The following is a 24,575-nucleotide window of genomic DNA, read 5'->3' on the forward strand; positions in this document are numbered from 1 at the left end:
TACAAATTTTAAAAAATAATATTGTGTATGCAAGTATATTGATCACAGTTTAACACACAACTCTATTTCACAAATTTTTTAAATATTTAAATAAAATTTATGGCAAATGTAATATCCATGTTATAGATTTTAACTTAAAATGTATCTAATTTATTTTATAGTAAAAAAATAAACAATTTTGATATTTAAACCACGTGCATTGCACGTGCACAAAAGCTAATAGCTCCTTAAAAAAACCAGCATTTGAGCGATTGTGCCTCTTGCCCAACCAAGCGGATCCATTACTCATTACCCGCGCCGCCCGCTTGTTGCCCAGATCCGTCTACCCTCGCCGCGCAATTTAGCAGAGAACAGCACGCCTCGGAGTCGAACCTTCGTCGCCAAACCCTAATGTAACGCTCTAAAACCCCGTTCCTCTTTTGCCCCCCCTCCGCAATTAAAAGGGCGAACCTTAGAAAATCAAAAGTGGAGAGAGGAAAGCAAAAAAGGAGGAAAGGAAAAAAAAAAAAAATCTCTTCTCCTTCCTCCTGTTAACTTGATCAAAACCCTAGTTTTGGTCAATGGACATCGAGCGTAAGCAAGCGGAGATCGTCGATCACTTCGTGAAGCAGGCGGCGGTTCTCGACGCGGAAGCGTCCCTCGCCAATCTCATCGCAGAGGCGACCTCTCACCCTTCGCTCTTCGCTTTCTCCGAGATCCTCTCGGTTCCCAATCTCACCAAGGTACGACAATCTCGTAACTTTTGATGCCTGAATTGATGAAAACCCTAGCTCTTGAATTGAAACCCTAGTTTTTCTGGGTGCAGCTCGAGGGGACGCAGTTTGCTTCGCATCTTGAATTGCTTCGATTGTTTGCCTACGGTGCTTGCAGCGATTACAAGAGTAAGAGCTATGTTGACTGTGTAATTGATTGTGTGCCCTAGTTTTCGGGCTATTTGCTCTGGTTTTGTTTGCCTTAGGTTGTTCTGTTTTGTTTATGTTGATTTAATAATGCAAACCATGATTATATGATTGTTTGGTTAATGTGTGTGCATCTTTAAGGGTTTGCTCTTAGGGTTGATTCGTTTTCAAATGATCGAAAAATGATTGTTAGTAGATTTTATGTCAGCTTTCGGTGGAGAGTTCGAGTAGATTTTGTTGCAGGAGTGGAGTATACGGTGGAGAGGCCAAACAATTAGGTTTTTTTGGCTATTTTGTTCATGAAAAGACAATTTTGCCTTGTGAATAGTCCCACATTGGAAAATGAGATGAATAGTAAGGGGTTTGTATTGGTTCACCTCTTATTGGGCCTTGAGTAGTGTTTTGGGCTTTGTATTGTTTGGGCTTTGCATAACTCACGCGCGCACGCCACGCCTCGCCGCACCGCACACAATTTTTGGTTCTCAAAACTTTAATTTTTTAGTTTTGACTCGGTCATGAGAATGTGTGTAACGGCTCTGAGAACGTGCGTGATATCTGAGTAACGGGTGCACGAGATGTGGAGAACGTTCGCGTTGATCCAACAATGACTACTGCTTCCGACTCCTATAAATAGAGGCTTCCTAATTGGGAAAAATACAAAAACAATCTCTTCTCTCTTCTTCTCAAACGAGAGCTTCTCCCTCCTCTCTTAAAATTATTGGCTACTGTTAATTTTCTTTTGGGCAACATTCTTCATCTGAGCAGAAGCTTTGCCACTCTCGCCCGAGTATAGAGTCCGGCTAAATTCTGGGGGTTTTTACCGTTTGGGGAGAGAACCATCTGCCCCAGGGTGATAGGCGGGTCTTCAATCTTCTAGGACAGTGTTTACACGACTGTTCCCGATCAGGTCAGGATTTCTAATTTTTTATTTTTGGATTTTTTATGCTCATATTTTTTCATTTTTGACAACAATCTAAAAGATTGAATTATTGCTGTCTAAAATAATTTTAATTAATTGCTCTTAATTTTGTTAATTGCTTTTAATTACTACAAAAATTTTTCTGTTCAATTTTATTTGGAATTAATCCAAAAATAAAATAATTGGTTTTTTTGGAAAAGTTACTGTTTATTTCGCGAAAAAATTACTGTTAAAAAATATTTTAAATTATTTATTTGTTAATTAATATTGTTTATTTGTTGCTGTTTAACTAGAAGAAAAAAAATCAATTATAGCTTAAATTATTTATTGTATTAGAATCATATTATTTTAATTTTACTGTTCAAGTTTATTGATCAAAGTCATATTCCTAAGTATCTAGTCTAGTGGTATTGATAAAAACATTTGCTCCCGATCAGATTCTAAATACCTAGACTAGTAAATTTCAATCGAACTTATGACTAATTCTGATCATTTCAAGAGTGTCAAACCTGAGAAGTTCACCGGTGTTAACTATAAATAGTGGGCTAATCAGATGAGATACTAGCTCACCACCCTAGGTCTTCTATCTACCATAGACACTCCCGAGTCTTCATCCAGTGGTTCTAACCCTCCAACTCTCCTGTTTATGGTCCTCAACCTAAACCTTCTCCTTCCACTTCTGGTTTTGGTGCTAGCTCATTTTCTAGCTCTATGAAACCAGAAGAAATCAACTATCATTGTTGTCATAGGATTCTTAGCGCACTTGCGGACAACCTTTATGACATATATTATGAGTTCAAAAGTGCTAAAGACTTATGAAATGCTCTTGAAGCAGAATATGACTATGATGATGCCGAAATTCTGCGTTTCGCCTCCTCTTCCTTCAATAAGTTCATGATGGTTGGTGAAAAACCCATTAATGAACAAATTCATGAATTCTAAGATTTTTTCCGTCACCTCCAATCAACTCCAATCAAAGGGAAACTCCTTTACTGATGACTTTAAAGTTTTTTGTTTGATTGATAAACTTCCTCCCTCCTGGTCTAGATTTGCTAAAGATCTCCGACACAAGCAAAGAGATATAACCTTAACTGAAGACCTCAAGGCTATTCGCATTGAAGACCAGCATAGGTTAAATTTCAAAATCAAGACCGAAATGAAAGCTAAAGTAAACTTGGTAGAGGATAAACCTAAATCTAAGAATTTTAAACCCAAATGGAAGAAATTCAAGAAAAAACCAGTAATACTTCAACAAATCATCATTTTCCAAATCCAATCCCAACTCTTCCAGTCATAAATCTGATGAAAAGTTCTGTTATGTCTGTGGTAGAACCAACCACTTGGCTCCCAGCTGTTTCTATCGGAAGAAGACACCGGCTAAACGTGCTCCTAAAGGAAATGGATCCAATAAAGTTAACATGATTGAAGAGAATCCAAATTCCTTCAGGTTAGCCTCTTTATCCTATCTTGTAAATTCTCTTACTTCTTCCAATGACTGGTATTTGGATTCCGGAGCTAATATTCATGTTTGCAATGATCTCTCTTGGTTTTTAACTTATCAGGAATCACGAGGAGAAAGCATAAGCTTACCAGATGACTCCACCAAACAAATAATGGGAAGTGGATGCATAGAGCTCACCATGACCTCTGGGAAAGCTCTGAATCTGCAAGACGTTCATCATGTTCCTTCTCTCCGCCGCAACCTGATTAGTGAATCTCTTCTTCTTAGAGCCGGATATAAGATTGTAAAAGAATCTAATAAATTTGTGATTACAAAGAACAATGTATTCATAGGAAAATGTTTTACTTGTAATGGCTTTTTCAAGCTCAATGTAATCAATTCCAGTTCTAATAAAATTTCTGAGTTTTCTGTTGCGTAAATTATTGAGTCTTGTGATGTTTGGCATGGACGACTTGGACATATCAATTTCCAAACATTGCAGAGAATGATTAAATTGAACCTTATTCCTAAATCACCTTATGATCCCTCATCTAAGTGTGAGATTTGTGTTCAAGGGAAACACACCAAAAATCCCTTCAAGTCTATAACTAGAAACTCCGAACCTCTCGAATTAATTCATAGTGATGTGTGTGACTCAGACCGAGTTCTCACTCGAGAGGGCAGGAGATATTTTATGACATTTATAGACGATCACTCCAGATATTATTACACGTATCTTCACAAGACTAATGATGAAGTTTTAGATAGGTTTAAGGTGTATAAAGCTGAATCTGAGAACCAACTTGACAGAAAGATTAAGATTCTAAGATCTGATCGTAGGGGTAGTATACCCCAAATGATATGACTAAATATTATCAGGAACACATTATTCATGAGGTAACTACTTCCTATACACCACAGTCTAACGAGATAGCTGAACGAAAGAATAGAACTCTTATGGACATGGTGAACTGTATGTTACTCAGTTCAGGAGCATCTGAAAATCTCTGGGGTGAAGCTCTTCTTTCTGCATGCTTCATTCTTAATAGGATTCCCCACAAATCTTCTGATACAGCTCTTTATGAATATTGGAAGGGGAGAACTCTTAGGTTGAACTTCTTCCGGGTTTAGGGTTGCTTGGCTAAGATAGCTTTTCCCGAACCTAAGAAGAGAAAAATTAGTTCTAAGACTGTTGATGCTGCTTTTATTGAATATGCACTAGATAACAATGTTAACAGATTTCTAGTAGTTAACTCTGAAATCAGTGACATATCCAACAATACTATCATTGAAGCAAGAGATGCACTGTACTTTGAAAACATCTTTCTTTTCAAATCCAAAATCTCAGAAAATCCTAATTTATCTCTTCCGTCTGATCTACCATCTTCCAGTTCTTTTCAACCTTTAGATATTGAACCTTTGAACCTCGAAGAAGTAAAAAATGTAGAATTCAAAAGGATTTTGAAGAAGATTTCTTTACCTTTCTTGTTAAAGGTGATCCAAGCTCATTCAAGGAAGCAATGGATTCACCTGAATCTCCTTTTTGAAAAGAGGCCATTAATAATGAGATTAAATCTATCATGAAAAATCATACTTGGATACTCACCAACTTACCTCCAGGTTGTAAACCTGTTAGTTGTGAGTGGATATTCAAGAAGAAACTTAGAGCTGATGGTTCTATTAATTAATATAAAGCTAGATTAGTAGCTAAAGGCTATACTCAGCAAAAGGGCATTGATTACTTTGATACTTATTCTCCTGTAGCCTTTGCTGCTATTCATAAGTTGATCATACATCAGATGGATGTCAAGACTGCTTTCTTAAATGGTAATTTTGATGAAGAAATCTATATGAATCAACCTGAAGGTTTCGTTGCCAAAGGTTAATAAAACAAAATCGGCAAAACTTGTTAAATCTCTGTATGGTCTAAAACAAGCTCCTAAACAATGATACTAGAAATTTGACAGAGTCATTGCACAATATGACTTCACTGTGAATGAACATGATAAGTGTGTTTATTCAAAAGTGATAAACAATGACTATGTCATCCTATGTCTTTATGTTGATGATATCCTTATCTTTGGAACAATTCTTGAATTAATTTCAAAGGTTAATGATTATCTCTCCATGAACTTTGACATGAAAGACTTAGGTCTTGCCGGCATGATACTTGGAATGAAAATCACTAGAGACGTTAGAGGAATCTCTTTGAGTCTTTCTCATAGTATTGAGAAAATACTGATCAAATTCAATTTTCATAACTCTAAACCTGTTTTCATACCTTATGATTCTTCTATATCTTTGAAGAAGAATGAAGATGAACTTGTCTCCTAGCTGAAGTATTCTCAGCTGATTGGATCTCTCGTATACATATCCAATCGGATCAGACCCAATATAGCTTATGCTGTAGGGAGATTGAGCCGGTATACTGGTAACCCTAGCAAAGATTACTGGATTGCCTTAGAATATTCAAATACTCAAAAGACACAGTTGACTATTGCTTGACTTACACTGGGTATCCTGATGCTATAGAAGGGTATAGTGACGCTTACTGGGTCACAGATTTTAACAGTGTAAAGTCTACATCTGGATATGTATTCTTTTTTGTGGTGCTGTTGTATCCTAAAAATCCTGTAAGCAAACAGTAATTACCAGGAGCACCATGAAATCTGAATTGATTGCTCTTGATACCACTTGCACAGAAGCAGAATGGTTAAAAGATATACTCTCTGAACTTCCTTTGGTCCCTAAACCCTCTCCTTTAATTTTTATTCATTCTGATTCTAAATCCACCATAGAGCTTCTAAAGCAAGTGCATGTAAATAAAAAACTTAACAGACATATTTTCTGATTCTAAATCCACCATAGAGCTTCTAAAGCAAGTGCATGTAAATAAAAAACTTAACAGACATATTCAAATAAGATACATAGAGCTTCTAAAGCAAGTGCATGTAAATAAAAAACTTAACAGACATATTCAAATAAGATATAAATCTATACAACACCTGCTAGGCAAAGTTGTGATCTTAGATTTTGTAAAGTCTGAGAAGAATCTTGTTGACCCTTTGACTAGGGATTTATCCAGGAGTGTGGTTTTGGATTCATCGAGGGAGATGGGGTTAAGCCCATAAGTGAGGTCATTGACAGCGGTAACCTAACCTTTATTTGGAGACGTAGTCCCAATGTAGGTTCAATGTGGTAGTAACAAGCTGGACTAGTGACACTCGTGTGGAGCATCGACCTAAATATATTCATATATCATTATAGTAGCATTAACTACTTTTCCCTTCTCTATGATGACGATGCTCTTATGATACAGCTGGTTAGGCTGAGTTTTACTCTTAATAAGTTCAACGCGTGTATTGCGGAGGGTATGATATCCAGCTGTAGTACCCTTGGAGGACTTACCTACGTGAGAGGAACCGTGGTGGTCGCGGTTGGGGGGTGAGCTAAACCCTAAAAACTCATGAGTCTGTTTATTGTGAGTATGACCTTTATCACTCAACCTGCTTTGCTCAATAGATAAAGACATATTATATGTGTTTTCGTCAATACCTGGTTAAAGGGGCCTAATTCAAGGCCTAGTCCATTATGTCCCTCAGGTGGCGATGAACTCACTAAGGAAATGTTCAAAGCCGAAAGCTATCTTTCCCGAATTCACGATACGAAAGGTTGCTCAACCTATATTTATTTTGTGATTTATTGATTTTGAATTTTCAGTCAATATTGCCTTTTGGGGGGGGGGACTGTTGGCTATTTTGTTCATGAAAAGGTAATTTTACCTTGTGAATAGTCCCACATTGAAAAATGAGATGAATAATAAGGGGTTTATATTGCTTCACCTCTTATTGGGCCTTGAGTAGTGTTTTGGGTTTTGTATTGTTTGGGCTTTGCATAACTCACACGCGCGCGCACACGCCTCGCCACGCCGCGACGCGCGCGCGCCATGCCACACCGCACACGCACAATTTTTGGTTGTCAAAACTTTAATTTTTCAGTTTTGACTCGGTCATGAGAACGTGTAACGGCTCTGAGAACATGCGCGATATCTGGGTAACGGGTGCACAAGATGTGAAGAACGTTCGCGTCGATCCAGCAACGGCTACTGCTTCCGACTCCTATAAATAGAGGTTTCTCAGTTCAGAAGAATACAGAAAACAATCTTTTCTCTCTTCTCAAACGAGAGCTTCTCCCTCCTCTCTCAAAATTGTTGGCTACTGTTAATTTTCTTATGGGCAACGTTCTTCATCTGAGTAGAAGCTCTGCCACTCTTGCTCGAGTACAGAGGCCGGCCGAATTCTGGAGGTTTTTATCGCTAGGGGAGAGAAGACCATCTGCGTCAGGGCGATAAGCGGGTCTTCAATCTTCTAGGACAGTGTGTTTACACGACTGCTCCCGATCAGACCAGAATTTCTAATTTTTTATTTTCAGATTTTTTTATGCTAATAATTTTTCATTTTTGACAACATTTTTTCGGGGTGTGGTGTGAGTTTTTTAAATTCAACTTGACACGGGATTTTAAAAAAAAAAAACTACAATGTCATTTTCTGAGTATGTTATTTCTAAAATAATGCTTATGCTGTTTCTGAACATTACGTATCGCCGATATGTCCAAACGGCACAGAACACGTTACTTCATGTCCTGTAAGGTTTTTCTACTTTGCTGCCAACGTTTTGTGTGCTGATACCTAGTTAGTGACAAGAATGGGACTTTGACTCCATGGAAGAGCCAGGCATCATTGAAGTCCATCAAACTTGTCAAGATCAGAAAAAAGGTCACTTAATCTTGCATTTGTTTGTCTTAAGTACTTGGTGGTGCTACTGTTGTCCATGAACTTCAAAGTCGGAGGCAGGGGGATATAAGATACTGAATGATGCCTTCACTTAGTATCTTAAGTTGGCGAGCCTCCAGCAATTTCCTTCCCCTATAAGATGTTTCCATAATAAGTTGTTTGCCGAAATTTACTGCCAACATAAATAGGACTTGAAGATGTCTGTGTTTACTCCCTGAATTCAACACTATGACCAAGAGAGTAAAAACTGAAAATCAAGACAAAAAGCTTTTTTTTTCATATCCAAAATTTTATTGGCCTTGATATTCTCTGGGCTAAGCTGCTCCATAACACCTCTATTTTCTTTGTAAAACATTTTCTTGCTTACACAGTGGTGGTTTTAGACATCACTTTAAGATTTAGGTGCACATTGATGTTATTTAACTGTAATGATGGCATTATGTGACTTACAGTTGATTGTGGAAGATATTGAATTTGGAGAGGAGAGATTGTAGGATATAAGATACTGAATGATGTTTTTTGTTGTAACTAATTTTATTCTCCTTAACTTTTGTGGTCCCATATTGCTTCAGATTGGCTAGCAAGTGTTTACAAGCTGGTTTAAATAAAACATAGAAATTGAAATGAATTAGAATTATACTTTTATCTGTAGGAATTTATGAAAGTTATAGTCTCATTTCTAGATTCTTTTATTTTTAGTTTTTTTTCTACTCAATCTTCTTTTCGGTCATTAAGAAAACATAGGTTGAAGACGAGTAATAGTAACTAAAGCTAAGTGGAGGGTGGAAATTTGGGCTAATAATCTATACTACATGTAAAAGAGGATTACCATGTCGAAACTTTTGATTTTCATTTTTTATCCTTTTAAGTGTGATAATTCTCAAATATGTCATTAGTTGTATATAATCATTCACTAATTATATATCACCTCTTATTCATTATGCATTTCCTCACCTTTTCAAAACCTTTGGTTACACTATTATTTTATTATTTAATTATGTTATTCAATATAATATTTGAAATTTATCCCTAATTTATCTTCACATAATATTTAAAAGTCTAGAAAAATTAAAAAAATAATTTATTAGGCTTGTGCCTTATGTCTTTGAGTTTCACGTTTTATGGAGGACTACTAGTTACCTTTCATCTTATTCGCCTTTTTAAAAGTATAATAATAGTATGAAAAACAATTTGTATTTATTGTAATTGTTATAGTATTAATAGTATAATAATTTTAATAGTATTTTTTTAAATTAATAAATTACATTGTAGTTTAATAATTATACAATTTAGTAAATTATTTACTAATAATGTAATAAACTAATTATGAAATTAAAATGTAGTTACTAATAGTATTATAATTATGCTATGTATAATATTATTATATTTAAAAGAGAATAAATTATTTAATACATTATAATTATTTTAATAAAGTATGAATAAATTATAGCAATTATCTAAACTATAATAATTAATCATACAATTCTTTATACACAATTTTATCGTACAATTTATTCATTTAAAAAAAAATTGTTCAGAATTTATATTGCTATACAAGTCATTTCAGTATTTTGCAGCCAACAAAAAAAAATTGAAAAACATAAAACAAAATAGGTATGCTCTCGTGCAACGCATGTGCACTATACTAGTTGGTCATAAAGCTTCTTTGAGCAGAGTTTGACATTTTACTTTATAGAAGTTGATGTCAATCGAATAACTTGTAAAATTTATCAGGTATTTGCTATGGGCTTGCTTCATTGTTAATGACATTTTGATAGAAAAGGCTTGGATAATAACAGAGACTAGAAGTACGAACTGACTAATACAAATACAATTTAGCTTAACCAACCATTGGGTAGTCTGATAGATATTTTTAATTTTTCGGGTTGATTCGATTGGTTCCTGAGCCTTTCGGAATATTCAGTTGGTTCCAACTTCCAAGTTAGGTTCTCCAAGTTTAATTTCCTCCTCCATCATGGAATAAGAGCATCTTATTCATGTTCAGGAAACTTCGGTTGGCGTCATCTTTTATGTGATTCTTTATTATTTTTATAGTTGCTGGGATCTTTTTTCATAGTTGGAGGATGTTAGACTTTGCTTCGTTATTTCATGGAAATTATTGAATCAACCGAGTTAGCCTTTATCAAAACCAGTTTCTAGACCCGTGCAATCAATTTTCTGGATCATTATGCTTATTCAGTTAGTAACTTTGTATTTATGGTGATTTTTCTGAAGTGCCATGATTATCTGTTTAGATTTGAATTTGTTATGCTGTCGTTATATGGAAGGCCTAGAAAATATGAAATAAAGGAACAGTTAGAAGGCCTAGAAGATATAAAATAAAGAAAAGGTTAATGTAAGCTGAAGGACTTCAGGACTATGCGCAAGCAGACATAATTTAGGAAAAATAGATATGTAGTTAGAAATGAAAGGATCAAATATATTTAAAAACTGCAATGACATTCAAAGTTTATATTTTTCCCGAGTCTTTCTGACTCTGACAATAAACATCTGTTTTAACAGTGGATTTTGCATCACATCACCTGTAGTATGAAATGGCCTGTTTTCCTTTCTGATTAGTTTTTAGTTGGTTGTCGCCATATTCTGTGTTATCTTTTAATGTTTGATGAAGAAATCTATATTATAGTTGCAATTAGTCTATATATTCCGAGCAAATCAGAGAGTTCCCTAGATATGTTTTAGGATTTAGGATCAGTGACTTTTGTCTTGTATACATAACCTTTACTTGGTCTTCCACTTGTTAAGATATCTTTCATTTTGCTTGATTGAATGAATTATTGAATGAGGATTAGTGGATAACTAATTAGGGTGAGAAGTCCATTAAGTGGCGTGTCAGGTTTTTATGATTGTTGCAGTCTAAAGTCTGAACATTAACATGGAAAGATACACATGGTACAGGTAATAGTGATCGGCTTCCAGCGCTCTCAGCTGATCAAGTCCGCAAGTTAAAGCAACTTACTGTGCTGATGCTGGCTGAGGGGAACAAGGTATTCTTTATATGCAACAATTTTTCTGCATCAAGTTTGGATATTTTTCTTTCTTTTATTCATTTCACAAATTCCTCTTATGCAAAGTGACAACTGGAGAATTTCATTAGCCAAAAGTTTGAAGATTCATATTTCTACTATCTCACACACAAGACACATATGATCTGAATGACGACACATGAAATATTAGAAAAACTGAGAAGAATTATAAAAATGCGTACAGCAGAGGAGAATTTCTAACGAAGTTATGTTGAAGCTTTTGATAATAAGAAAAGTTGCCTAAGAAGCATGAAAGTGGATACCTTGTATTGTGTACACTACATGATAATAATGTAACACTTGGGAGTTTATCCTTTTTGATGGAAGTCATGTTCATCTTATCTTAGCGGCCAAAACCTTACTGTAAAATCTTATAGCTCATTAAGTTTAAAAAAATAGCTGAAGATGTTGGGAACGACTATGAAATGAGGTTTCTTAAAAGGTTGTTGGTGTTATATCAAAAACATAGACACAATCCCTATTGAGAAGCTCGGTCACCTGTTTGAGCAAAGTAATTATTTATGTGCCCGTCTAAGTGCTTAACCAAGCCAACTGCTTCACTTCTTTCACCTGCTTTTGGCTTTAACTAAACATGTGAAGAGATTGTTTTTTGTTGAGTTCCTGTGTCATCTCAGATCTCCATTTCCATAAAACAGTATGAATATGAGCTTCTCGTTATGAAAGTATCATCCCTGCCTCCCTCCCCTTCTTGCGAATGATCAATTTTAAGATTAATTTGGAGAATCAACAAAATGTGTCATATCTGGCAAAACTGATCATTTTAGCAGACGAGCATTCTGTTTGGTGGGTTGCGTGTAGGCTGATGAACACTTCTTTTTTGTTTTCAGGTACTGCCTTATGATCAACTGATGCAGGAACTAGATGTTTCAAATGTAAGAGAGCTTGAGGACTTCCTTATCAATGATTGCATGTATGCGGTATGTATGTCTATATTTTGGGCCTTTCTCATGGTTAGATGTTGTATTTTATGATTAAGGAGGACCATGTTTCACTAGTCAGGAGAAACATTTTGATTAGATTTTTCTTGCATTTTTTTGCAATAGCATTCTGGTAAGAAAATTATTTCTACATGTCACCTTATGTAGAACTCCGATTTTCTTATGTTTAGTTAGTATGTTTGCTGTGAAGGCTGTGGCCTACTGTCAATTGACATAACGACAGTGGAAAACTGGCTACACTGTTTTGACTTTCTTTTGTGCTGAACGTGTTTTGACTTTGAAACTTAACTCCTGTCTTTTACATATTTTGATCTCTTAGTAACCATAATGCGAAGGAACTAAACTGTTTTAACGTGCTGTTATTTTAGGGTATTGTTAGAGGCAAGTTGGACCAGTTGCGGCGGTGCTTTGAGGTCTAATTACACTTCTGCTGGCTATGCTATATCTTTGTTTCTTGCACTTCTTTCTCATATCAAATAAAAATTCTGTTTTGTTGCTTGAAAATCATTTTGCTGATGCAGGTGCAATTTGCTGCTGGAAGGGATCTGAGGCCTGAACAACTTAACAATATGATACAGACTCTAGAAAATTGGTAATTGTTCTTTTTTAAGAATCCTGATGTATGATTTTTTTTTCGTTCTTTCATTCTCTTTTGTTTTCATGAATGAGCCAGGTTTCACTTTTTCCTTCCTATATGATATTCTATAGAGGGTCCTCTATTGAATTTTCCCCCCATTGTTAAAGGCGTGAGTTGTCACTAGTCTATTTAGAGTATCAGCTACTGGTTGTATGCTGATGAGATTTCCTGAGTTAAAGTGGAGTTTGATGCATTAATTTGATGTAGTAAAGTGATCATGTTTCTACATGAATGCTACAAATTGAATTTTCAACATCTGATATGTTCCTTGTTTATTAGGCTGTTATGTATTGCCAAAATTTCTCGTGAATTTCATATGATATTCATATTATCCAATATCAACAGTTTTTTTGGGTGAACTGCATGTCATTTACCGAAGTTCTATCTGCATTCTTTAGTTCTAAATCTGATTGTGTAGTATGATTCAACTAGCATTTATTTTGACCATTAGGCTACAGTGCATACAATGCCGGACAATATAAGTTTTATTGAGTCTGTCCTTCTTGTCAATTAATCATTATTATCGCCTTTAGTGCAAGTTTTATATTCTGAGATTTCTTTCATAATATTGATGCTCAATCATCTTGTTTCTGCTTAAACAGTTAAATTTTATTCTATTGCTCGAGTCGAGTCAAATTTTGAATCGAGTTCTTTAATTGATTAATTTTTTTGTGCAGTTAGTATCACTCAGGGTTTACTTGCATAGTGCAGGGAGTAGGTAAGTGATATTAGCCTACAAGGGGTACTTATTGGTTGGATAAGGAAGTCATTTTGTAGGAGTGCTTGGGAAGAGAAATAATGGATAGTTTTAGAAATAAACTTTCAAGGAAGATGATACAAGATATTTTTTAGGATACTAGCGGTGTCTTTTCATTCATTCAGTAATAGAGACCCAGAGAATTTCTGTCATTTTCTTTGACAGTGCAAGTTTCAAGCTTCATGCAATATTCATTTATGGGCATACTTGGAAAAAAGACCATGAACAAACAATAGTCAAGTGCCTTGGCGTGGCTCTTTTAGGAAGCTATCATAAGAACAGGTTTCTGGGCACTGTTAAATGGAAGATCACAGAAAAATGGAATCCAGTTCTATGTCAGTAGTGCTTTTCTTTTATCATCATTGTTTTATTTTTTAAGAGTTGGTTAGGCTGTAGTCATGTTATTAAAGGCTTTAGGTTAAGAAGTTATTTGCGTTATTAGAGAATTGGTGTTTGTGCCCATTATTTTCAGACATGAAATTCTGTACCCTTCAACTATATTGAACTTGATCTAGATGTAGCATCTGAACAGCAGTTAGGTTATGTATGGCTAATAGGTCCAGATGAGAGAAAAAAAAGTAAAGTAGTGAACACGCGACTCACAGTTTTTATGATTGAGTAGAAAGGGTAGCGAGCTCCCAAGAAGCAGACAAGTTAAATTTGGGAGGCTTCAGATTTTGTCAAAGACTTAGTTTTCTTTGGCCAAGTTCTACTATGCAATCAGCAGTACTAGACTGTAATGCTCAAATTTTCTGATTACCCAAGCCCGTGCTGCATATCTTTGGCGATCCATCAATGATGCATAATTTGTGTCGACCCAAATTACTGAATAAATAACATGATTCAGGTTAATAATAATAAGAATTATATTTATTTAAAAATTACACTGGAAATTTTTTATATTTTCAGATTAAATGTTGCAATATTCTTTATGCATGAAATTTGTTTCTTACACGGTATATAAATTTCTAAGTTCCTTTTGAATAATTTATTACGTCTTAAATTAACATATATAAGATTTAGTAAAGACACATAGCATCTATGCATACGTATGTTATATGTACATATATATACTAAAAAAACAGCCAAGTAATACTGGCTTGACAATCACGGAATTGGAGCTTTCAACGCATGGGCACCTTCTCCATGCAACTATAAATACAGTAACAAATCCCTATAGCCTTTATCTGATTAGAATTTTGGCAATTCTTCTATGCCTTAGGATACTCCCTCTTGATCTGGACTGATTTTCAGCAGTTTCCTCTTGAGGCGGAGGGAGTGATGTTTGTTGAATAGAGATTTGTTAAACACGTCACAACCTTTTATGCTGGTTAAGTAGAGGCCTCTTAAGCAACAGAAATGTTATGTATGTTGAGTAAAGAGTAAAGACCTCTCAAAGTTTATGTTTCTGTGAACTATTTGTGGAAAAAAGCCATATATCACAAACACGTTAAATGTGTCTGTTTCGGACATTAATCATGTGCCTGCTTTTTCTGCATGTCGGAGTACTGTGTCTGTGTTGGCATGTCTGTCTGTGCAACATAGGAGAAGATAATTGCTCTATTTCGTTATTCTTGGATTACTACCAGACTTAGTTTACTGGTTATTAAGCTTCTTTTTTTTCCCCCATGGAATGAACTCTATGCAGGTTGGGGACTTCGGACAATTTACTTCACACCATTCAAGACAAAATCAAATGGGCTGATGCGATGAGCGAGGAAAACAAGAAACACCGCAAGGAAATTGAGGAGAAGGTTGAAGATGCGAAACAGTCCTTCAAGGTAAGCCTGATTATTTGTATATTGATGACGAGTTATTGATTATTCTATTGGTCATCTGCCTGTAGTTAACATAAGAGTTTGTATTATTAATGTGTACTTTATTTATCAGATTGAATTGTCTCCTTCCCTCTTTTACATTCAGTTTTTTTTCTTTTTTTAATTTTAATTGTTTATTGTTCTCATAAATGGTATAGTGTATAGAATTATAAAACTACATATCAGTTATGTTCAATATCGGTCGATGTGTCTTACTTACTTGGTGGCAGAAGTTACACACTAGCAGATTGACATGGACATACGAGGCCATGAGGACATCTTCTCTTCTGAACCTGGAGGAATGATTATGGACTACGAGGAGGACCGTGCACGACCTAAAAGGTAAATTACTAATTTCGTAAGTGCAAATTGATGCAAGTGCTATTTGTGTGGTTTAGAAACCATTATTGATGCATGAAAATATGCCCTTCATTATTTGCATATGCTCTAACCTGCAAGAAAACTGTAGTGCGCGCACTCACACAGAGACAGGCAGGCAGGCAAAGCATTATTTTTCCATATGTTTGAGTGACTTCCCTGAGGGGTTCTTACCTGTTTGTCTCTTTCAGCCTATCATTTAGAATTATATCTGCCTCCTTTTCTTATATTAGAATATAAGCTTAGTTAATTTGTTTAATTCTAAATTGATGTGTTCATAAATTTCAGAAAAATGAAAAGGATCAATATCTGCATGTCATACTCGTAGACACATCAGCTAAATGTCGAAATAATGAGCTGAGTTAAATGATAAAGACTCTGGAAATTTTCGAGAAATGCGGTGTGCTTTTGCTGTTTTAAAGCAAGTATTTTCCCCAAAAGTTGATTATCTGGCAATTGATTTAGAAAATGATCATTTGAAAGTTGCGGCTTGGGGAAGCAAGATTTCTGGTTTTTCTCAGTTGCAATACTGCCATCCACATGATCTCTTTCCTAGCCTAATTTCTCTCATACAATATCCCATGCAATAACTGCTTGCTGAACTTTTTGTATCTTCTCTTTACTTTTATGATTGTTCAATTCATATCTAAACTTTCTCTCACTCTTATCATTTATTAAATCGAAAAATCTATTAAAATTTTGATCTTTCTTAAGTACCAGAAATCCCAAAAGTGCCAAATCCCCTTTTACATTTAGTTCTTTTGGATAGGTCATTTAAAAGATTTACCAAGGTATGGAATTTAGTATTTAGTCATGGTTCTGGCTGGCCATTATTGCCTTATTGGTGCAGATATTGGAACTTTGAGTGGTTTAACCCACTTTGTATACATGGAACAACTCGATTTAGTCACATGCTATCTATTTCTTGATTTTCCCCTTAAATGACACAGCCAAGATCAATTTTGTAGGTTTTTTGTACCTATATGTCCCCACAAATCTACTGTATTTTCAAATTTATCCTTCAAATTCATACTTGGCAATTGGCCTCTCAACTTACAGTCAAACCTTCAAGTTATAACAGAATTTCTCTATTAGAGAGAATATAATGGGTATATTCCTCCATAGTTAGGTTAGATTAGTATTTTTAAATATGACTACCTCCCTTCAATAGAAGTAATTCAGGTAAAACTTTATTGGAGGTCCTCATGTATTACTCAATATCATAGGTTTGTAAATCATCAGTTGGGGTCTCTAACGTTACTTCTGTCATCATAGGTCGTTTTTACGAACTTCTGTGATCTTTCAGATGTGTCAGTGGCGCGATAGAACAAGCTTGTGCTTTCTGCAATTTCTTCGATGACTGAACACCCTCTATGTCACTGACGTCAGCAAAATTTAACGGAAGTTTTCAAACCTAGATTGATGATGAAGGTTAGGGACTGCCGTAGTCCCCCTGATGCGTTCCAAGCATAAACAATCTTGATGATATTTTTCCATTAATTAAACCAGTGAACATGCATTCGACTAATCAACCCCCCTCCCTGTGTGTGTGTGTGTGTTGTGATTAAGTAAGGCTTTCTCTCTTCCCATCATCCCTTCTTATCTCCACCCAATTCTACCACACCCGCTTCACATCCATATCCTAACAACAATACCCTATTCCAATTTATCACCCAAGTCCTAGACCCCCACCCACCCAATCTCTACAAGAGGATCTGGTTCTAGGATTAGATCCAGTGGATCCTCTCTGCGAGAAACTCAATTGGGACTGGGGAGACATGCAACTCTGTAGAGTTGGTGGCAAAGAGCAGGTTTCTTAAGGAGAAGTTGGGTAAGAGATGAAGTTGTTGAGATCTGAATAAGGAGGAGGCGCTGAGAAGGGTTTTGGCAACAATGATGGATTGTGAGCTTGGGCTTTGGGGCGAAGGAAATAGAGTTGCAGCTAGGCTAGGTCTAGGGAGAGGAAGGGACACTGGGAGAGAGCGATGTAGGAGTGAGTAGAAATTTCTCTGTAGGAGCGAGTAGAAACTGGATTGAGGTGTAGATTAATGGGTTCTAGGTGTTTTTTTTGGGGTGGGGGGTGGGTTGGGAGATAGACTAGTATGAAAGATTTGGGCAAAGTTTGCTAAGTTTGAGCGGCCTATATGTTACAAAAAGCGCTAGACGGCATAGGCGTTGCACCCAACGCCTAGAGCCAGGTGTCTAGGTGGGGAGCCTAGAAGGTGGCCTAGGTGGTTTCTTTTTTTTTAAATTTTAAACCACAACAAATTTATAGTATATGTCAATGTTATAGAAAGTTTAGGCGTCAGACTAGCGCCAAGATGGATTTCTTTCTTTGTATAAATGGTGGAGGAGATTGTATTGAAAGTCGTAGGATGTAGAGGTGTTAATAATTGGAGGTTGGAAGTGTTTGGAGGTTGGAGGGCATGGAGGCTGTAATAGAGGACATCATGATTAGGCCTAAAGGGTGCAGTCTACATTAGCAACTTATGCTTCCCTAGGTTTTCCCAAAACCTAGGTGGGCAACGTAGGTACTGCGTAGGCCTAGGCGTACGTCTAGGCGGGCTAGGCAGCGGCTTTTTAAAACATTGAATTATATGTAAGAACAAGAACCCATTTTTGTTAATAATTGGAGGTTGGAAGTGTTTGGAGGTTGGAAGGCATGGAGGCTGTAATAGAGGACATCATGATTAGGCCTAAAGGGTGCAGTCTACATTAGCAACTTATGCTTCCCTAGGTTTTCCCAAAACCTAGGTGGGCAACGTAGGTACTGCGTAGGCCTAGGCGTACGTCTAGGCGGGCTAGGCAGCGGCTTTTTAAAACATTGAATTATATGTAAGAACAAGAACCCATTTTTGTTATTTTACATATCAAACATTTTCTTAAATTTGTCATTAGTCAAGTAGGTGGTAAAAGGGTTTCTTGACTGGATCAGAGAAGCCTGCGTGTGCGCGCGTGCATGTGCGAATGCGTGCATATTGATGTTTTCTTGTCTTCTCGAAATTGAATTTCCCTTGCATACAAGAAGTGAGTAAAGCCCTACTCTATAATTTCTTCTAACATCAAGCACTAATCGGGTTAAGGCAAAATGAGGTTTCTGCATGTTGATCATTTGCTTATTATGCAGTAGTCAAATGACAATGGCCAAATGCCTCAAAACGATTCTTAAAGTTTTAGCTTGCAATTGGCTTAAAACAAGCACCTTTTAATAAAAAGAAAAATTGAAAAGAACAAGAGAAGACAAACTCTATTGACCTTGTCTCTAACGGTCTATCTTGATGACCCTGCAGGAGGCGACAACCGATGCATTAGAAGCACATTTGATCATTTTGGCTGATGATCTGCATCTGAGTTGCTGGATTTCTTTCTCTTGTTGGTTGCATCCGGGAAATCACATAGTTCCAATTCTTCGCAATTAATTCTGGAGCTGTTTTTTTTTTTCGCTTTTTCCGGAATTGGCTTATTTCTCGTTGCAGCCAATGGAAACTTTTGTACCTACAGCAAGATTTTTAAACTCGCTCGGTTATTCTATCACTTATAGAGTCTGTCAAAAAAAAAAAAAAAACAAGCAGGAAGTTAGTTTCAAATTATTTGCTTGCCATTCTCCAGTGATAAGTTTCATTAATGCATTATCATAGTTATAGAAACTGTGGACCTTTGACTGGTGTTCAAGCTTGCCTAACCTGCACCAGATGGTGACATTTGAGAAGTATGATTCCCATTAATTGGGCTGATTTCGACTAGATATGTGATTTCAGTTAGATATTTTCAACAAGTTTACGTGCAACCAAATAAATATTTAATTGCAATTTAATTCTCATGCAAATCCTCTTTAATATCTATTGCAAATAAATTAAATTTTAAAAATAAGTTTTTGAAAATATCTTACATGGTTCGAAACCCTCACGCTATGTTTCAAGCTCGATTGCTATTCAGCCCAACCCAAAACAAAACCTTTATAGGCCATCACTTCAGTGTTGAACCTCAAGAGTCTTAGGTACTGTTTGGCAACCAAAAAAAGTGTCTTATCTAAGAGCTTGTGTCTTATTGACTTGATCAATAAGCTAGTAGAGCTGTTTGGTGACCAAAAGTAGGAGGAGATTATTTTGGAGATTGTGTCTTTTGCAAGTAGCTTTTGGAAAGCTACCTCAAGTAGCGTTTGTCTTTGGGAAGGAGCTGTCAATTTTTTTCTTCCGTTTTTACCCCTAATAATTCTAATTTTATATCAATAATATTGCATGTTCTTTATAGTCATTTAACAAATTTAAGCTAGTTGTACAACTACTTTTACCAAACAGCTCTAGTCAATCAGCTAGCTACACAGTTAACAGCTTTCAGCTACAATTTCACAGCTTTCAGCTAGCTTAACAGCTTTCAGCTATAATCTCGCACCTTTCAGCTAGTTTTGCCAAACAGAGCCTTAGATCTAAAGCAAAATTGACCCAAGTGTTGCCGTGACATTAGCGTAAATAAGTTTAAAATATGAATAAAAGAAAAGCTTCATAATTGCCCCCTGCAGTAATTAGCTCAAGTTAACAATTTGGCAATTAGAATTTATACTTGCGAAGATTCATTTGAAAGTATTGGGATATCTAAATAAGAGCAAATAACTAATAACTAAACGATTGAGGCTTCGCTTACCTTGTTCGGGATGAGGTCTCATTGATATTTCCTTTTCATATGTGAGCCCTTATATCATAATCTCGAATGGTTCTACCTTTGTAGCCTGGACAATATGAATTGAAGTAAAAGCTATATATGTCTAAATTCACCCAAAGAGACCGTCCTTAAGACTAAATAGATAAAACACCAAAAACTTGATAAAAAAACTATTAATCTTTACGATCTAATCAACGCAGATTTAGTCAATATATACCACATAATCAACATAGATCCAGCATACATTTAACCCATCTACAATCCATTGCTTGCTTCAAACTTCACTACTGCACATTAGATCTATAAATGTCAAACGAACTAGATCCAACATAAAAAAATTTTAAAATTGTGTAAAAAAATGCAAAAGATGAGATATATATACATATATACATGTGTATATGTATGTATATACATGTGTGTGTGTATTCTTTGAGTTAAATGTAGAAATGAATAACAATATCCAACCCAACCTAACAATTACAATGTAACTTTTAGGCAAAAAAAATTATGGAAAAAATAATTAGCTTATCAATACTTTGATTATCACACTGCCCTCACACATAAGGGCCTAATAATACAAAATGACATCAAATTCTACATATGGATATGCAATATTATCCAAATAAAGGAATTCATAATTATGGAAGTCAAAGATACCAAAATTTTATCAATAAAATGTTTCAAATTTTCATCTTGAGTCTGTTGTGTTGAGGTAATCTGGAGCCCTTCTTTGTATCTCCTCTCAAAATTTTCACCATGAGACATTATTCCATAACACTTCCATCTTTTCTGTAATCATCAAACCAAAATGCCAGATCAATAACTCCAATTAAAATCAACATATATCACCAAAAAAACATAAACTAAGAAATAAATTAAAAGAATGATATTCACATACCCTTTCTTCTAAAATGATATTCATATATATTTTAATAACTCCGATTCAAATCATAGCTAGAACTACACCCATATAATTTCCTGAAAATGAAAATTGTTAGAAATGTGAGAGAAAGAAAAGATAAAAGGGATGAAATGTATAAAAGAAATTGGATCCTTCAGAATCAAAACTATCAAAATTTAACAGATCCTTGAAATCAAAATCTCCTTAAATTTAGACACTTAAACCGTAAATAAATATTATTGGATTATTGTACATGCGATTTTGTGAGGGTTTTTAAAGGATAGAGAAAAAATAGGAGAATTACTCAAGTCAGAAGCATAATTAATAGTCTAATAATCGATAAGTCTATTGTAGGCTGTCTAAAAATAATAATAGATAGCTGATTCCCCACCGATGATGGAAGTTAGTCAGATTTCAGAAGGCTATCTTTAGCAACACTCTGACAGAAAGAGATTACGAATCGACGATCTCTTCAAACCAAGACGTGGAAGTCCTCCCTACGTACCATCGTCAAGACACAACACCAATACAATCACCTACACAGTTTCAACCGCTGCAAACACGAATGCACCTTCTTATGTGAGATGATTGATCTTGATGGCTGTGACAACAACATGACTAATATTATATTAGCAACTATTAGAGATGCTGATAAGCAGTGTAATGATATTCGACACACTGAGGAGCACATGGTTAAACCATGCAAAGAAATCTTAATGGAGATCGTGACTTGCAGTTGATAGAGCGTTGTTGAGATGCCTCAATTGTCACAAATGGCCTGAATAAGACCTTCTTTACTGGTCATTAGTATCATCCATATATAAAGACAGAGAAGCTCGAACGCAGCTCTAACCGCCACCGAACGCAGCTCCATCGCTGTCAACGCAGCTCACCAACCGCTGCCAAACGCAGCTCATCAATCGCTGCCAACGCAGCTCTATCGCTGCACGACGCAGCTCATCAATCGCTGCCAACGCAGCTCTATCGCTGCACGACGCAGCTCGTCACAGCAGCTCTTTCCAATCACCGCCAGAACGCAAGTCAAGGTTCTGACTCATTCAAACGTGATCGTAACAACTTTGAAGCTGTTCTCTACCCACGATATAGGGAGTGGTTTACGTGGATTGTTACACCCGATTAATGGGGTAACTAAACCCCCATTTAGGCGCGGATTATGGGGGCAGTTACACCCATAATCCCCCTATAAATATCAACAAACTCAACAGAGTTAAGAATCGGATTTTTGATAATCAGATCGAGGGACGGATTTTTGGAGATTGGATTTTGATTACTTGGAAAGGATATTTCGATCAGATTTCCTAGAATCAGAAAAAGAGGATTGACTCCTTACACAGTCTGAGAAATCAACAAACGGAGGAGCTCTAAACCGTCGATATTTGGTTTATTAACCGAATTATTTTCGGTTTGAATAACTCTATTACGAGAGTTTGTTGCTTGTTCTGAATCACAAAACTCGTCAAGAGTTATCAGCCAGACAAGACTGTTGTTCCAGTGAGCATAGATATTCGGATCGTCAACGAGAAGCAAACTCGACGCAAGCATTCGAGGGAGGCATCTCATCGCTACCGTGAAGAACCCAGAATTAAACAAAGGAGAGAATCCAGATCATTCTCTTCTCTTTTGTAATCGGAAATCCAATTGTAATCGAGAGTTGAGAGAGTTGTAATCATTCTTTTTCTAAGCAGTTAGAGAGAATAAAATCAAATACAGTTCTTTCATTCATTTTCTTATTACAAATTTTCCACAAACAAAAGATGGCGACTCTGCTGGGGATTAGCTTTTCGGACGAGAAAGTGGTGGCGTAATCCGACGTTCACCTCACTGGAACCACGGTCGAAACTCTTGTCGTGGAGTTTGACCAAGCCAAGTATGAGGAGGTCCTCTGCTCTGGATCACCTAGCCCTAAAGCCAGGCGTGATACCCACAAGATCTCTAAGGAGGTCGTAATTACTGCTGAGACGCCAAAGAAAGCCCCCTCCTTTGGCCAAAGCCTCAAACTTGCTCTGCAAGTTGAAGATCCCGCACCCGTTTCGACACAGCGTGTGCTGGGTTATAAGAGGCCTATGACAGAGAAAGGCCTAATCAACGCCGACAACGCTGCTGCTAAGGCTTTGAAACAAGCCAAGAAAAACGCCGCTCGAAGACGGAGAAGATCCATCCGACGAGCACATCTTCGAGAAAATCAATCCTTGGTCCAACGCAAGAATTGCATTTCCAAAGCTCTGCCTAAGCATTGCGTTCATACTCCAGAACACACACTTCGAGGTAATGAATCCAACTATGAACCTCGGGTGATTCAACTTAAACGCGACCCTCAGTGGTGCGTTGTCCAATCAAAACACAGCCCTGCTAAGGGAAAACAGACGCCTCATGAGTGCGTCCAAACAAAACAAGACCTCGAGGGGTCTGTTTCATCGACTAAACGCAGGCCAAGGCCTGGTGTTTATAAATCACAACGCGACCCTCGCACTTCGCTTCCCGAATACGATGTGGTCCGCCAAGTTAAAAAGAATCGAAGTGGACTCAAGATTCACGTCCACCAAGAACCAGTCTCGCCCCCTCAGAAACAGAGGGTCCTATCTCCGATGAAGAGTCAATCTCAAAGCCCCGACTTGCGAGAATTACTCTCTAGAAGAAAACCAATACAACAGGCGAATCATTCCTGCCATTGTGAGAGGATTATTTCAGCAGTCCTCTCCGAGTGCCAATGTTGCGCACTTGAACCCCGACAATCGGTGTTCGACAGATTGACGGATGTCGTAAGACCTACCAAGAGACTGTTAGACCCTAGAGGGGGGGTGATTAGGGTCTTATGCTAATCTAATCCGATTAAATGCCAATTAAAACTAATTAACAAGTTATCCTAGCAAGTATGAAATACCACAAGATATGTGAGCTAGGATAAGCAATGTAAACAATGAGATATATCCTATATGATGAAATATATATATATGCAAGGATATATAAACTAACACAAGGGGTAAACAATATGAACTAGATAGTGGATCATATAAATAATGATCTAATGACAATGGCAACAAGAATTATAAACACAAGTATAAATAAACGCTACGCGCAGTACTTTGGATCCGTCACTTTGCTGGCCCCTTCTTGATCCACGATCGCCGGCAACTGGATCTTGTTGTTCTCCAACAGGTATTTGAAGATGCCGGGAACTTCATCATCCTTGAAGGAGTACACTTTAGGAAACCTCGGCTCCGCAGATTTCTGCTTCTGAGGCCGTTGTTGCCATTGTTGGGGGGCTTGTTGCTGCGGCTGTTGCTTAGGTTGCAATTGAAAGGTTTGATTAGCATCAACTGCATTAGCTTGTGCCTTACCTTTCCCCC

At 36.6% G+C, this 24,575-nt stretch overlaps 1 protein-coding gene across 4 annotated transcripts; it reads left to right on the forward strand.

Moving 5' to 3' along the window:
- LOC109839468 (COP9 signalosome complex subunit 7) lies at positions 361 to 19,290 on the forward strand. Of its 4 annotated transcripts, none has more exons than XM_020407902.1 (9): positions 361 to 722; positions 806 to 881; positions 10,972 to 11,060; positions 11,948 to 12,037; positions 12,427 to 12,471; positions 12,580 to 12,650; positions 15,101 to 15,233; positions 15,503 to 15,611; positions 18,938 to 19,290. In XM_020407902.1, exons 1-8 carry the CDS (start codon positions 561 to 563, stop codon positions 15,572 to 15,574), a joined length of 738 nt encoding a protein of 245 aa, XP_020263491.1. In that variant the 5' UTR covers positions 361 to 560; the 3' UTR covers positions 15,575 to 15,611; positions 18,938 to 19,290. The 4 variants fall into 4 exon arrangements, with proteins under 4 accessions (XP_020263491.1, XP_020263487.1, XP_020263490.1 ...); XM_020407898.1 differs by having other exon boundaries at positions 362 to 722; positions 15,514 to 15,611; XM_020407901.1 differs by having other exon boundaries at positions 364 to 722; positions 15,500 to 15,611.

This window comes from Asparagus officinalis, chromosome 4 (assembly GCF_001876935.1).
Source record: "Asparagus officinalis chromosome 4, Aspof.V1, whole genome shotgun sequence".
Classification (NCBI taxonomy): Eukaryota; Viridiplantae; Streptophyta; class Magnoliopsida; order Asparagales; family Asparagaceae; genus Asparagus; species Asparagus officinalis.

What these genes read in the sequence shown, in the direction of transcription:
- LOC109839468 (XM_020407898.1), top strand. Translation starts at nt 561, where the DNA reads ATGGACATCGAGCGTAAGCAAGCGGAGATCGTCGATCACTTCGTGAAG. An exon ending in TGCTTGCAGCGATTACAAGA is followed by an intron (nt 882 to 10,971) that starts GTAAGAGCTATG and finishes CACATGGTACAG; the next exon opens with GTAATAGTGATCGGCTTCCA. An exon ending in ATACAGACTCTAGAAAATTG is followed by an intron (nt 12,651 to 15,100) that starts GTAATTGTTCTT and finishes AACTCTATGCAG; the next exon opens with GTTGGGGACTTCGGACAATT.